This window comes from Ctenopharyngodon idella, chromosome 14, assembly GCF_019924925.1.
Source record: "Ctenopharyngodon idella isolate HZGC_01 chromosome 14, HZGC01, whole genome shotgun sequence".
Taxonomy (NCBI): Eukaryota; Metazoa; Chordata; class Actinopteri; order Cypriniformes; family Xenocyprididae; genus Ctenopharyngodon; species Ctenopharyngodon idella.
In genome coordinates this window covers 4225350-4241886 of record NC_067233.1, presented here as the reverse complement: position 1 = coordinate 4241886, position 16537 = coordinate 4225350, and the positions used below count along the sequence as shown (strand labels likewise).

General features: G+C 33.7%; 1 protein-coding gene across 2 annotated transcripts in view; it reads right to left on the bottom strand.

The window, feature by feature from the left end:
• Window positions 1-16060, bottom strand: part of glra1 (glycine receptor, alpha 1) — a 69570-nt gene extending 53510 nt beyond the window's left edge. The window contains exons 1-2 of one of the 2 annotated variants that reach the window (XM_051860662.1): window positions 15211-16060; window positions 7146-7270 (exon numbers count right to left, since the gene is read on the bottom strand). In XM_051860662.1, coding sequence (XP_051716622.1) covers window positions 7146-7270; window positions 15211-15257 — 172 coding nt within the window. In that variant the 5' untranslated portion in view covers window positions 15258-16060. The remainder of the gene's footprint in view (window positions 1-7145; window positions 7271-15210) is intronic. The other variant, XM_051860663.1, reaches the window with a different exon arrangement.
• Between the last annotated feature and the right edge of the window lie 477 nt (window positions 16061-16537).

Here is a 16537-nt window from a genome sequence, read left to right as displayed (position 1 = left end):
ATGAGAAGGGACAAGGTTAACGTGGGTACGGGAGGCGCAGCTGCATTCCAAACCATTCATCACTAGCGGCCGCAGATTACAGCTCGAGCTAGAGGCCTGTCTGCGGACGAACAGTCCCCGCTCCTCTCAGGTTCACACGTCCCCAATTTGTTTAACGCGCCACTTTGATCTGTCAGCGAGCGCTAAGATGTGGTCTATTCCAGTGAAGATGATTTTAAAAACTGAGGCTTAAGGCTAAAGTGTGTAATATCTGTGGTACCAAACGGAATTACAAATAAATAAATAAGTGATATAAGGGTTTCTCCCTCATCCACTATCAGCTAGACAATCTCTGATTTGACACATATTTTGGGTAAATGCTAGGGATGCACGATATATCAGCCACCATATCGGTATCGGCCGATATATGTTCATTTTGAATGTTATTGTTATCGGGTCGATAAGAACATTTGGCCGATATATTAAAGCCGATAAATAATGGATTACTTCCTTCAGCTGAGACACTTCGCCATGATGGTTTTGAATTGCTTGAAATATGATTGGAATCACTTCAAAAAGGAAAATACAGTTAAGTGTACAGTGCAAGTTTGTCATATAGGCTACATAATATTATAATGAGAACATTATAATTGTGTGCTTGGGACATGGCTTTTAATGGTGAGACTTTTGTTTTTGTTATAAAAATTACATAAAAATTTTTGATTTAGCTTTATCTGCCAATATATCGGTTACTGGATTTCAAATATAAAGAATTTTCGGTTATCGGTATCAGCCGATATATGTTCATTTTTAATGTTATCGTTATCGGTCCGATTAAAGCTGATAAATAATGGATTATTTCTTTCAGCTGAGACACTTCAGATGCGCACTGTTCGCCATGATGGTTATGAATTGCTTGAAATATGATTGAAATTACTTAAAAAAGGAAAATACAGTTAAGTGCAACATGAGCAGAACAAGTGGTGAGACTTTTGTTTTTGTAATCAGGCTCTCAAAAATTATACAAAAATTTGGATTTAGATTTATCGGCCAATATATCGGATATTGGCTTTCAAATATAAAGAATTATTGGTTATTGGTATCGGCCAAAATTTATTTAACATAAATGATTTTGGTAATCACAAATACTGTTAGTTTGGGGCAAACCTTACATTGGGTGGTGGTCTAATAAATTTGTTAAGCACTGTACATTTCATTTAATTTCATGTTAAGAATTATCGGTTATCGGTATCGGCCAAAATTTTCATAACGGTGCATCTCTAGAAAATGCATATGAAAATGCCATAGAAGAAAGTAACGCTACAGTATATTTCTCAAAGAAAGTAATACTTTTATTTAGCAAGAATACATTAAATTGATCAAGAGTAAAGAAATTTATAATGATAAACGCTGTTCCTTTGATCTTTCTATTAATCAAACAATCCTGGAAAAATGTATCACCGTTTCCACAAAAAAATATGAAGCAGCACAAATGTTTTCAACATTGATAATGATAAGAAATGATTTCTGAAGGACCATGTGACACTGAAGACTGGAGTAATGATGCTGAAAATTCAGCTTTGATCACAGGAATAAATTGCATATTAAAATATACTATCATAGAAGACAGTTATTTTTAATTGTAATAAAATACAGCAAAAACAGTAATATTGTGAAATATTGATAATGCAGCCTTGGTGAGCATAAGAAACTTCTTTCAAAAACATTAAAAAACTCAACTTTTGAACGGTATATTCAATGTAAATTCATATTTGGTCATAATATGTTAGTTTTAAGCTATATACAATGCTTATCAAATTTATTAGACCACCTGTCATAATAGAGAAAACAAATATTTTAGGAATCTGTCAAAAAAAGATTGTTTAAAACTAAAAAATGTATTGTAATTAGGCAAATAATATAAAATATACATTTTTGTTATTTGTAAATACATTTTTAAAAATATATTTTTATTTCGTATGGCCTCGATAACAGCTTGTAATCTTGCTGGTGTTGTTTTTATGTTCTTTCCCACAGTCTCTTTTGTTACTGACTTCCAAATAGTTTCTTGTCATTCCCAAACTTGCTTTTGGTGAAACTTCTGCGATCTATCTTTAAATTCATTAAATCCCATCAATAATTATATTTTAGCATTAAAAAAAACACTACAGTGACTAAAGAGCTTACACATACTGGTGTGGATTAACCATTACACAAACATAAAAAATGATTTTGGTAATCACCAATACTGTTAGTTTGGGGCAGCTTTGTCATGAACCTTAGATTGGGTGGTGGTCTAATAAATTTGTTAAGCACTGTATATTTAATTTAATTTCATGTGTAAAAATTAACATGAACCTAAATTAATAAATGATATTTCATGACACCCAATGCATTAACTATTAATTAATGAACTGAACCTTATTGTAAAGTGTTAGCAAAAGTATTTCAACATGGAAAAAATTACACACTTCAGTCTTAATAAATTAAAATCTTACATTATTCATTGACTGAAAAGGTACATGATTTTAATCTGAAACCATATCTATCCTGGTCCTAGCTACATGGGGTGCCCCAAATGTGCCAGGCTATGAGCTTTCCATTTCAATTGGTCCCAGCTAAATCAGTTGGAAGGATTTCCCACTAAGAGTCCCAGTCATGATCAGTGTAATTTCTTCTCATGCCAGCACATTCGTTGCTTCAGGCAATTCTTATCTTTTTCACTCCCTTTTTCACTGTTGCTGTACGACCAAATTTGCAGGAGAGGCAGTAATCAGAGGAGGTGAACCCCTCCACCTCACCATGAGCTGGAAAAAATGTCTTCTCACATCAGATGCTGTTTACGTAGGAGCCTAGGACCCTTAAAAATGTTCTCTCTCGGCTTTTACCTCAGAAATTTATCAAGATATGCTGTCAGGCTGCCTGCTTTATGAATTTTAGGGATGCGTCCTATCGTGGAGCACAGAAAACTGGCCGAGGACGCGCGAGCTTCCGGCTCAGAGTGCAGTTACACGCTTGACCTGACAGCCGTGACGAACCTTTGTATTTCATAATGTCTGGTCTGGTCATGTGACCATAGAACCGATGTGCCCTCATAAAATGAAGTGAATGAATTACATAATGAGATCACGAATGAGGGCGAGTGTTTATTCAGACAGCGGCTATCAACTGGCATTGTAACTTGATGAATTGAATTGGATTTCTAACAATTAGGGTTTAAATTACACATTGAAACCATAAAGGCAATGCGGAGCTTATGATGTTGAGAATATCTGCTTCTTCAGGGTAAATTTAAGTGAGAAAACAATCAGCCAACTCCGCAATATGACGCCGTTCAGGTTGCAGCAAAACTCAGCAAACAGCAAAATTTAAGATGTCAGAATTCATTCACCATATCACAGCACTGACTGTCAACAAAAATAAATAAATAATAGAAAGAAATTCGTTGCCACGAGCAAGGTTAAGATGCAAGGCCTCTCGAAATCAGATGGTGACCCTCTCTGCCATTTAAGCGTTCAAGCAGGTTTAACAGTCTAGACAAAGTCCCAGCATACATTACGGTAATGTTCCTATCATTCAGTAAGGGTTTTACCTACCTATATTTTCAAAGGAAGAGCGAGATTGTACATATACAAAATATCATTTAACATAAGTGTCTGCATTACATGAAACATATCTTGGTCAAAAGAGAACACTTTATAATAACTTTCATTAATCAATAATTAAATGTTACATAAAGCTTAACAGATCAGCAGATCAATGTACAATAATGATTTGTTAAGCATTATATAATGTAATCATTTGCTAAATTTATTATAAAGTGTTCCTGGTCAACACACATGCAAGATATCAAACAACTGATACAGTCGACTCTAAAAACAATTTGCATTCAAAAACAGGGCAATATTCGAATTTAATTGAATTGAATATATACAAATATACACTTTCTTTGACACACTGCTGTGCATTATATACACAGAAAAAAATACATTAGCTTTTAATCTTGCAATGGTGTTTATGTGTATTCAACATTGTCACAAATATTACCAAAATATTATTTAAAAATGTTGTTTTAGTGTTTGTATTTTGTAATTAATATATGTATTAAAAGAAGAGGTATTGCTCTTAAAACAGCTAAACACCTTTGGAAAAAAATTCCAAGAATAGCTAAGGAACAGGCAGACTGTAATTTGCAGTGATTGACATTAATATATTGTTGAATATACGGAAACCTCTGACATGTATCTTGCAGTGGCTATTTCTAACATTGCCAGCACACGTCACAATATAATATATAGGATACCGAGAGTACCACCACAGACATTCACTCAGGATAATGATTCAAGATCACGGAACGGGAACAGGAATGTAGCCAGCTTGGGAACAGGTTTCTTAATATAACTACTGTACAAGTTATCCTTGGTAATTCAGAAAGTATATATATTCCAGAATATAACAGTATGTGTCCTGCATTGAGATATATAGCAGGCTGCTATTCTAAAATTATTAAAAAAAAAATTGGAGTGAATAATTCAATTTCGGGTATCAGCTTTGGAAGGAATATACTTTGAAATCAGAATCTGAAAATCCTTAGCAGAGGAAAACTATGCATTTTGTTGGAAACACATTGGATTATTATAACAACCCTAGTGAAAAAATACAGTATATACTAAAAATGTATTTGAAATACATTTATTTTGTATATTACAAATACATTTACATATTTATGTGCTTAATAAAAATACCCTGCAATTGTACTTTTAGTGTACTAAACTGGTATATGGGTCAAAGAGTGATTTTATATACATAGAAAGCACATTAAATCCAAGTAAAACATCTACTTTTAATGTTTCAAATAAGTTTTGGGAGAATAACTTGTCAAAATTCCTTTGTCATTCAGTGTAACACTTATATTTATGTAAAAATTGAAACATACTTATTCTGACCTGTACATATTAAAATATACAAAAGAATAAGTGAGCATACTGAATTTTATTGCATTTTAAATGAGTAAAAAATTCTTGCTGAGAAATGGGCAAAATCTAGGATATTAAGTTTAAAAATGTTAAAATTACAAGTAATTAGCATTTGGGGTAAAAGTAATTAGTATGACATGAATAGCTTTTTTTGTTGTAAATATTCCTGACAAGATTGTTACACTGAATAAGATTTTAGTGGGTGTCTTCTGTAAAACAGGGTAAAAATGTTTGATATTTAATTTTTGCTCAGAAAAAAAAACAAACAAATTAAACAGGACCCATTCTGATGTATTGAAAAACAACAACAACAATTCAAAGCTGTATGAGACTTAATTTTAATGCTTGAAAACCCTTTTTCATGTTTGACCCATGTACTAAAAGTTTGCTAAATTGGAACAACTAATAATTTTGTACGTAATGCACTTTAATTGTGCAGAAGTAGAGCTGAGGTCCAACTAAAGTTATACTGAAGTATATTTGATTGTGCTAAAGTGGAACTATTGCAAGTATACTTTAGGTACACTTTAAATATCTTGTATTTAAAGACTGATATTATACAAAGATCATACAATCCTTATTAATAGTGATATTAAAACACTTTTTAGGCATGATATTAAAAAATGTGCATTGTGCAATAAAGAAATACTCCAAATAAAGTTTAATTATAATTTTATATCAGCAAGTCTTAAGTGATGTGTCAATAAAGGTGTTAATGGATTTGAAGTATACTTAAAAAATGAACTTTCACTGTTGTTAGTCTCACTCAAACCATCCTTGTTCACATTACTTAAACTCATGTAACTACATAAACTTCATTTAACTGAGTTGTTTCTACTAAAAATGAGTATCGTCAGCTTTACTTAAGTGTTTGTTCAGTCAACTTAACATTGCTGAGTGAAACGCACAAATTAATATTGACATTAAGAGAGTAAATTTAGGGAATAAAGTGTTATTTTATGTGTTTTTCAGTTCGTTTATGTTAGTGTTTAATGTTCAGTTATTTTGGACATTTAGAGGACATTTAGTTTCTGTAATGTTTTTGAATTTTGTGGTTACCATTATGGAGAAGAGTGGCGCCTGTGTTTAGGCTGTGAGCCTCATATATGCATGTTTATACTCTGATAAAAATGATTTTATGGTGAAATAAATACTACAGAAAAACAAATGTAATTTCTACATGAAAAAGTTAGTTCAGGCAAGAATTTAAAAGAACTAAGTAAATTCTATATTAGTACTCAATTCAAGATTGTAGAAATTAAAGTGTAAATATCAACATTATAAAATTAAGTAAACCACTCAACTTTTCTGATACTGGTGTCCCCATCATGCACTGGTCCTTGAATAATTAATGAGGTTGATTTTTCGCTGTTAGCTGTATTTACACTGTTTTATCATTGCTTTTGTGGTTAGGTTTAGTAACTTGCCATTTTGTGACATTTGGAGTTCATTTTCTACTCAAAATGGCACATTCATACTCAAAAACGATCCATCGAATGTTATCGTCATTGTGTATTGTATACCAAGTATTGAGGGTTCTTTTTTTTTTTTTTTTTTTTACTTAACTTAGTTAAGTAGAGTTTACTTAATTCCATATGTGAAATTTACTTGCAAAAACTCACAAAAGAAAAATTAAGTAAATTTTACTTATTGTTTTTTTCAGTGTAGGATGGAATTCCTGCTCTCAATTCAATTGAGTTTGAGTTATTTTTTTGAGTGCATTTTGTAGAGCAAATAGTCAATAAAGTCAATGTGTTCACCTTACGTAATAAACATAACATTATGAAGTAAACTGCACATATAAAAATTACGTAAAAATGACAAATTCAAATGATTGTATTTACTCAAAGAAATTGTGTCAGCTTTACTTGAATTTCTTTTGTTCATACAACTAATTTATGATTTGTACAAATTACTCAATATAGTTGCGTGGAACCACTTGACACTGCTTTTTTAAGTAAATCCAACAATTAATTTTTTTTGAGTGTAGATTTTGGCATGGTTTTTTTTTACTAGGAATACATCCCTTGTTTCCATTTTTTGATGGTGTTAATAGTCTATATGCATTTATCGTATATATTCTTGCCAACTCTTTATACATGCATTTTGAAAAAGGACTTCATTCCTTTATAAAACACCGCTTGGCTACATTCCTGTGATATCCAGCAGTGTCTTGGTGGGTACACCTACCTTTGAAATTAGGTCTGATTCTTGCATCATAACCAGACACTTTTCCCATAAGCTTGTCCAGGAATTCTGACGGGGGCATGGGAGAGGCAGCTTTCCGAGCCGCTGCTTGTTGGGACGCTGCCAAGCTGTGGAATGGGAGAAAGACAGGTGCGTTAAAGAACAGAGGAGGACAGGCACTGCATTATGAGATTGTTTTTTTAATTATTACCGCTGCATTTTCTACCCTGAGGCAAACCGATATCTCTGACTCAAGCCACTTATTTCATTTCAAACTGTCATTTTCAATAGTGATATTAAACAATCTCTAGAGCTGAAGCTCATTCACTCCAGGCCAAAAGAGAATCCATGAAAAAGCTAAATGAACATGAAAATGAATCGAGACCTCGTCATACACTAGTATCCGTGTCTTCATTAGCACTGGAAGCCATTAGAGCTTAATAAGTGATAATAGGGTCCATGTGTATCCCTTTGACACCTCACACTAAAAGTCAGGTCACTAACTGACCTGCGAGTCACATGATAACTTATCCCACAGGCTTTTTAGCCTAAGACCACTTTTAGTGCTGATTAGTCACATTTTTAACTGCTTCCATAGGGCTCTTTATCTGCCCTACATTTAATTGCCAAGTCTCTGTGCTACATGATGGACTTTAATATGTATCGACTTATTCAAGTCCTCCCACATACCTGATTACCACTGAAAACTCACTGGAACAATGGACTTTTTTTCCATCTACGGCATCAGTGTGTCTGACAAAAATGGAGGATAATAATCATAAAATAGCCTGTGGTATATTGATTTCACCTAAGTCCTTGAGACATGGTCCTTTTCTTGCCAATTTCATGGGTCTTTCTTTGGGGGGAATTGCTCTATTTTCTTAACCAGCCACTGAATCCTGTCTAACTGTTTCGGCAGCATATCCATTATTCTTTCATGTCCATTGACTTTCTGCGTCACTACTTATCCTTTGTTTTCGAAATAACCAACAGTCAGGCTTTTTCCATTCTGCACATCATTATTCTTTCTGCTCATTAACATTTAGTGGTGTCGGGTAACTATTAAATTGGAGAAGTGTGTGGCATTTAAATGTGGATACATCTTAGAGAAAAATATTCTGGGAAATGCTGCTCATATCTCTTTTAAAGCTATAAAAATAATGTGCGATTTGTCTTAAAGTTCCCCCTGTGGTGAAAATCAAGTTTTTAGTGTTGTTTATATGTCTATGTGGTCTTGCTTTAAGACAAATCATGTGCAAATTCATAAGTCAACACCACTGCTGAGTATTTTCTCTTTAAATCTAAAGACAGTCTCATAAACGCGGGTGTTTCTTATGTCACAAACTACCTTGTAACCAATCATGTCAAACTGCCGCTGGGCGTTAGCATATCATTAACTGTGACGCTCTGAAGCAAGGGAGTCGTGTAACATTAGCAACACATTATTAGCTGTTTGATAACGTAGTCAAGCAAAAGGCTATTCATATTAGTTACCGTTATGTGTCCGATGTTGTAAAAAATGATACCATTGTGCAGCATTTACCTCAGTAAGTTGACCGAGCGGATCTCTGAGCTCGTGCGAGCGAGTGGAGGCGGGGCTAATTAGCATATTCATATATTCACTTATACTAAATGAAGCAACGGTGTAGAGCTATTTTAAGGCATGAAGATTTTTTTTTTTCACAGGAAAAAACGTTTAAATATGTCATTTTGGTGATCAAAGATGAGTTTTAAGGGATAAAATTATTGACTACAGGGGGACTTTAAGAACACCATAACAAAAGACACTATTAATCAATTTTAATTAAACTCTTTCATTTTAAAACACACTGAATGGTTTTAAAATGAACAGCATTAGAAAAAAGTGGCAATAAAGTTCCAAAAGCTCAAATCTGTAGATTCAGGTTTATAAAATAAATAAATTAATAAATTCAAATAAAAAATAAAGTGATAGTAAAGACTTTTACATTGTTACAAAATATTTCTATTTTAAATAAGTGCTGTTCTTTTGAACTTTTCTAATCATCTGGAAAAAAGAAAAATCCTGGAAAAAACAAATGTATAATGGTTTCCAAGCGGCTAGCACAACTTTTTTCAACATTGATTATAATAATAAATGTTTCCGAAGAGTCATATCAGCATATGAGAATGATTTCTGAAAGATCATGTGACAATGAAGACTGAAGTAATGATACTGAAAATTCAGCTTTGGATTCAGCATCACAGGAATAAATTAAAATGTAAAATATATTCAAATAGAAAACTAGAAAACAAAATTGTAAATTGTAACATTTCACAATGTAACTCTTTACTGTATTTATGATCAAATAAATGCAGCCTTAGAGATGTGTCTGTGTGTGTGTTTATTATATATATATATATATATATATATATATAAATATATATACACACACACACACACACACACACACACAGTCAAACCAAAATTTAGACACCTTGAACATTTCATTCATTAATACAGTTTATTCACTATAGTTAAAATGGTAATAAAATATGACAAGATCTCAGAGTTAAACTGTGTCAGAAAAAAAATAATCTTAATAATGTCAGATAACACTTAAGCAAAACATGGTCAGGTCAAAGTGTCTGAATAATTTTTGGTTCCAAATTTTTTATCAATTTTACTGGTAGTCCACTGTATGAAGAATATTTGGGTATAATACGTCACAGTTTACTTTATTTTGCTATCCTCACTTACATAAATGAACTATAGTGTCCTGCACCCACTAGTAAAAATATATCAAAAATATCAAATATGTCTGAATAATTTTTGTTTTGACTGTAATAATATATATATATATATATATATATATATATATATATATATATATATATATATATATATATATATATATATATATATATACACACACACAAAATATATATTGTGTGTGAATTGTTTAACACATTGTGAGAAACAAGTTCATTTGTGTTTAATGTAAAAATTTGCAATGCAAGCATAATGAGATTAGTCATGGCATGCCAGATTATTGAGTCTCTTCCAGAGATATTCCTTGTGACTATAGGCTCTTTACATGAACACGCCATCGGAAAAATCTTTGTGACAGTGTGAAATCTGAGGATACAGTCTCTATTAGTTTTGGTTCCCTGCATATCCATCTCATTGTAACCAGTAGCTGACACAGGACGGAGTAAGCTAGATGCGTAATGTGGGTTTTAAACTGCATCTTTAGGAATTAATGATTTCACTGATCAAGGCAGCACTGAACAAATGAACCTTGATCGATGCTGGTCATGGCAGTGGAGAGAGCCTGATCCTTCTGCTGATGCAGCAGGAACCAAACCAAAGCATCCTGCCAGAAAATATATGCAAACAACCCAGAGACCTGCATACTTTAATGTGAGGATCCAATCATTAGCCCTAAGTGTAGCTCATTATGTTCTTAGGACCACTGATGAACACAATCCTTATTGATCTTGTAACACTCAAGGAAATCAAAGGCCTCTCTGGCACCAAGATGGCGTTTCTTCAAGCCGCTCTCAATTTGTCAATGCGGTTATTGAAGGACAGAAGAGAACACGTCAGAATGAACCCAAAAGTATTTGATCTTCAAATCTTCACAGACCTCAATATATAATAACCTCTCAAATTAAAAAAAAAAAAAGGTGGATCCAAAATCAAAATGAGTATTGCTAGTGATGGGTCAGTGCTATTTGTGGTACAATTCTGTCTTTGATTATTAATGAGGCATCAGGAGTCGGGAGCGAACATTTCTAAAAATAATGGTTACAATTAAGACTATTTATAGCTTTTTTTCTTCAGATATCGAACAAGCCGTCCTTCCCCTCATTTCCATCCACTTTTAATGAGAAAATTCGTTTTGAAAAGCTCTACAGTAGAGCACAAAATTGAGAGCATATATGTATCTGCTGCTGTTATTACCTGTGCATATATAATTACCAGAGAGACCGAAGCTAAACTCTGATTCTAATCTCTATTAGCAGATATTAACCCTTGCCTTGAGGCAAGCGCAATTTTTTCATAGTTTTCATCATTGAGCTTAGCAGCAATTTAACAGAAAAAGGAATATGCATTAATATACAACAGCAATGCAACTACACTTTCAAAAGCTGGTCTTCATGCAAACCAGCAAAGAGATTATACTGTTTAAAATGATAATAATAATAATAATAAAATAAACACTGGGTTGACGTAATAGAGGGACACTGACATTGACACAGCACTACAAAATAAGTCCTTGCTTTGTTTCATTTTTTTTCCTGAATCTCTGAACAAAACCTTCAAAACATTTATTTTTAATTTGTTAATAGGTTGATGACATACAGTACATCTTTGACGAGTAACAGCACAGAAAAATAATGCAAACTATTTTACCTAAAACAAAAAGTTGTTTCTAATTTTAGAATATTTATAGAGTAACTTATTTTTTATTATTAGAATGTTTGCTTTCTCAAATGTTATATATATATATATATATATATATTACACATACACACACATTTTAACAAGCAATTTTGTAATATGTCACTTTCGTTGGGCTAAATTAAGTTTTATTCAGTCAAATTAAATAATGTTTTTGTTCATTTACATCAGGGGTGTCAAATTCATTTTGAGTGCAAGATGTAACCATGACCGAGCCAAATTACCTTTTTTTTTTAAACCTTAGTGCGCTGACATTTAGCCTACATTAATATTATCCATACAAACTACAAATTAATCAAACTAGAAAATTTTTTAAAAATGTTATAATATTTTTTATTAGGGATCCCTGATTATGATTTTTCATGGCTGATTCCGACTTTTTACAAGCAAATTGGCTGATTGCTGGTTGCTTATTTTTTTTCTTTGTTTAAGCATATTTATTTGTTGTTTACTTGCTCTATAAGAGGCTAAACTGGCCTTAAACAAAAAAATATCTGTAGCCAGCCATTTAAATTTAGAGGCAACCACTACATTTTATTCATGATGCAAACAAAGATACACACATTTAAATTAGATTGTATAATTTCAAGATTTAAAGGGTTAGTTCACCCAAAAATGAAAATTCTGTCATTAATTACTCACCCTCATGTCGTTCCACACCTGTAAGACCTTCATTCATCTTCAGAACACAAATTAAGATATTTTTGATGAAATCCGAGAGGTATATGACTCATCCATAGACAGCAATATAATCAACACTTTCAAGGTCCAGAAAGGTACTGAAGACATTGTGAAAACAGTCATGTGACTGCAGTGGTTCAACCTTAATGTTATGAAGAGATGAGAATACTTTTTGGGCGCAAAAACAAAAATAACGATTTTATTCAACAATCTCTTCTCTTCCCTGTCATTATCCTTACGTAGTTGCCACAGTAAGCACAATGAAGGCTTCCGTGTTTACGTCCGAATGCCGGCTCAGGATTGGCCAAAGCTGATCACATGAGCAGCACAACCCATGCGTGTGATGCTGACGCAGGAGCTGGCCAATAATGAGCCGGCATTCTGACATAGAACCTGGAAGCGCTGGACACAAACAACATATGAGAATGACACAGAAGAGAAGATATTGTTGAATAAAGTCATTATTTTTGTTTTGTTTTTGCGCATGAAAAGTATTCTCGCCGCTTCATAACATTAAGGTTGAACCACTGCAGTCACATTGACTGTTTTAACGATGTCTTTAGTACCTTTCTGGACCTTGAAAGTGTTGATTATATTGCTGTCTATGGATGAGTCACATATACCTTTTGGATTTCATCAAAAATATCTTAATTTGTGTTCTGAAGATGAACGAAGGTCTTACAGGTGTGGAATAACAGGAGGGTGAGTAATTAATGACAGAAATTTAATTTTTGGGTGAACTAAACCTTTAAAGCAAAAACAGAATGGTCTGACTTTTGTTTTGTGAAATTATGCTATAATTATGCTAGAAAACACCTGCACACAACTAAAACAGACTGAATGAAAATGCAAATCCACTCTCTGTCAGTAGGTGGCGCTTATGGAACAGCAGCAATATAGCGTTGCCTTGTTTCCACAGCGCTGCGCTTATAAACACTACTTCGTACGGAAGTAAAAGGACAAGAAAATGCCATCAAAACTATTCTAAAGACAATTCTCTTTAATAAATACTTTCATATAAACCCCCATTTCAATATTTATATTTTTCTTCCTATATTTCGCGAACAGTGAGCTTTCTACTCCTGGTATAGTTTTTGCTTTGCGTGCAAGTTGTAATATTCCCACACAAATTACATTTTGGGAAATGATTGCAAAGCAGTTTGTGTGCAATTCTGGAATAGAGATCGGCCAAAATAAAACGCAAAACCGTTCCGATTTATAGACCAGTGCATCTCTATTTTCTATTATTGTTCAAATCATCCCCCGGGCAGGATTGGACACCGTCGTGGGCCATATGTTTGACACCCTGTTTTATATGTTACCATATTTTTTCAGTGTATATATACACTACATGCACACCGCTGCCATTAATTGGCCATACATGGCATTACCGTCATATTTGAGTGTGATGGTGTGATGACATAACCTCATGTATTTTAACAGCTATGCCTCAGCTTCTCCAGTGACATGCACACAGCAGCCTCTCACGTGACAATTCTTGCATGGCAAATGTGCAAGCTAATATGGAAATCAATTAGAGAGATGCAATTCATAGAGCAAATTATGTTTGTGTACTATTTGTATTCGTCAGTGGCATTAGCATTGACAGAGTGATCAATGTTTAGTAATAAGTCTGCATGTGAAATGAGGTTGGGGTGTAGACTGAGATTGGGAAAGAGATATCAATTAACGGGCTCTGCAAAGTTCAGCAACAAGAGCTGAGACTGCAATATCCTGATTCTAGTTCATTAACTAAACAGTGCCCACAGAATGCGAAATAATTACTGCAAACCACCAGCCAGATAAGGTGAATATGTTCATGATATTGTTATAGGGGAGTCTTATGTTTGAGATAATCAGTGTTATGATAGAATAATCCACAAGTGGAGAATTAACCTAGAGCTTGAAATAGATTGCATCTGTCAAATCAAATTTTCCTTTTTTAATTAAACAGCAAACTGAATAAATGTGCATAAAATGGTGGGATAATGGTGGTAAGATTTTTATAGGCCTATACTTTCTTGTCATATAACTGCACTGTAAAATGAAACACCCAGTCTTTCATGGATATTTCCTTAGATAGATAGATAGATAGATAAAGTAAAATTTAATTACATTTTCAATCACAACACATAAAAAAGGTTAGGGGTCTAAAAATATTGTTTTTACAAAAGTATGTCAACAGCTTTGTCAAATAATGTTTCATTAACAACAAAAGTTTAAAACTTAAAAACGCTAATTCGCTAAATATTATGATCGAAATCGCCGTTGCGTCAGGACGTAACCATGGCAACAGCTGCCTGATCGTTGTGTCTATCGACTATCGCTAACATAAATATCCTAGTCATTTGTATTTATAACGTTATTATAGATTTACACATAACTGTTAGTGTTTTGTTATGTGTTTAAATTAGCTGACTGTATCGCTAAATGCGATATATGTGCGCCAAAAACGAGCTGCGTAAGACTATTAGAAAATTACTGACAGAAATTAACTTATTTAAAAAAAAAAAAAAAAAAAAAACTTTCTAAATTTATTAATTAAATCGCACACTCTCATACTAATTTAGTATAGGTAGTTTGTTGCCTTCTTATGCCTGTTGATAACTTTCTATTCGTGTAACGACCACTAGTGTTCGCTGTTTAGCCTGGTTTAAAATGAATCCTTACCATTTCTGACTTCGATGGCTGAATGACACGGAATTATGACTTACTTTATTATTATTTTTTAATTAGCAGACATTAGATTACAACAGATGAACTAGCAGGCCAACGACCCAATAATTTCTTCATACAACGGTTTTGTATTTTTTTTTTTAAAATAGGGTACAAAATTCTCAGCAAAAGTAAAGAAACCAGCTATATATCGAAAGAAACCAGCTAACGTTATACATCGACAGAAAATAGCATGTTTGAGTAAAAAAAAAAAGCACTCTTACATCAAAACAGCGTGATACGTACCTGAAAAATACAATAGTTTCCCACAAATAAATCCCGAGTGCGAACATTGTGTCAGGTTGGAGATGAGTAGATGTAGTTACAGCTCAGAGCACCATACAATTCCTTCTTCTCTCACTTCTGAGGTGAACAATTCGTCCTTTGCTTGTTTCAGAATCCCAAAAAGGCCAAACAAATCTCAAGAGCATACAGACGAGCTGGTCATTTTCCCGACAACGGCTGTGTAGGTGAAGCGGAGCTCCTGTTTCATACGGGTTGCGGAATTTCAGGTGGAAGCAGCGCTGTGAAAAAACTCGATGAGATAAATTCAGATGTTCATTCCGGACGATCCATAGCAGCATTAGATGCGTAGACGCCGAGGATATCTAAAGACGCTCCATAACAAACGAAACTATACACTATATCTCATCACTGCGCCGGAATGCCACCAAAGTCACTGGAAAAATATACATACGCGTCTGCTCTTTTCCTCCACGCTTCTTTTTACATGCATCCCAATGAAGATGTGTGTCGCTTTCGAGCCACACGTTAGTTTTAGCTACCTCTGGCTGAGGTAGTCTGATTTAGTACGTACTTGTTTCCCTGGAGTGAATTGTTAGTGCTGCATGAAGCTACTTCCATTGTCTGGTCCAGTTAAGAGACGCTGCTCATTTTTTTGTTTCAACGTTTTTCTTGAATCCTCGTCAGAAAAGCCCAAACGTTGATATTTCAGCACACAGGGTCTGTTCCATCGCTCAAAAGCCCCTCAGCCTCACAGTATTTCTTGCTGCAGTCATTTACTAAACTCAAAAAGCACCTCACACACTCTCAACACACGCCCACATGCTGCTGTCATTGGTCTGAATGGCACTCCAGACAAATGCCTCCTCCACGGATTGGAGACTGGCATTTGCCATATGCTGGACTTCGAGGGCTACGCTGTTTTGGGTCAATTTATATTTTTATGTATTGCATAGTTTTCAGAAACATATTACAAAAAGACATTGGATGACTAAGAGCTGCAGTGACTATAACTCTGTTCAAGCCACTGGGGTATTTCTGACCAACCAGCTTGGATATAACTGTGTTTATAAAACATAAACTGCACTGTTTTTTTTACACAATACTTTGTCTTAAAAGTTAACACTTTACAATTAGGTTTCATGTGTTAACATTAGTTAATGCATGTGTGAACATTTTTATTTATTAACATTAACAAAGATTAATAAATGCTGTAAGAATATATATAGTGCATGTTGGTTAAAGGGATCGTTCACCTAAAAAATGAAAATTTTGACATAATTTAATCACCCTTCAGTTGTTCAAACCTGTATAAGTTTCTTTCTTCTGT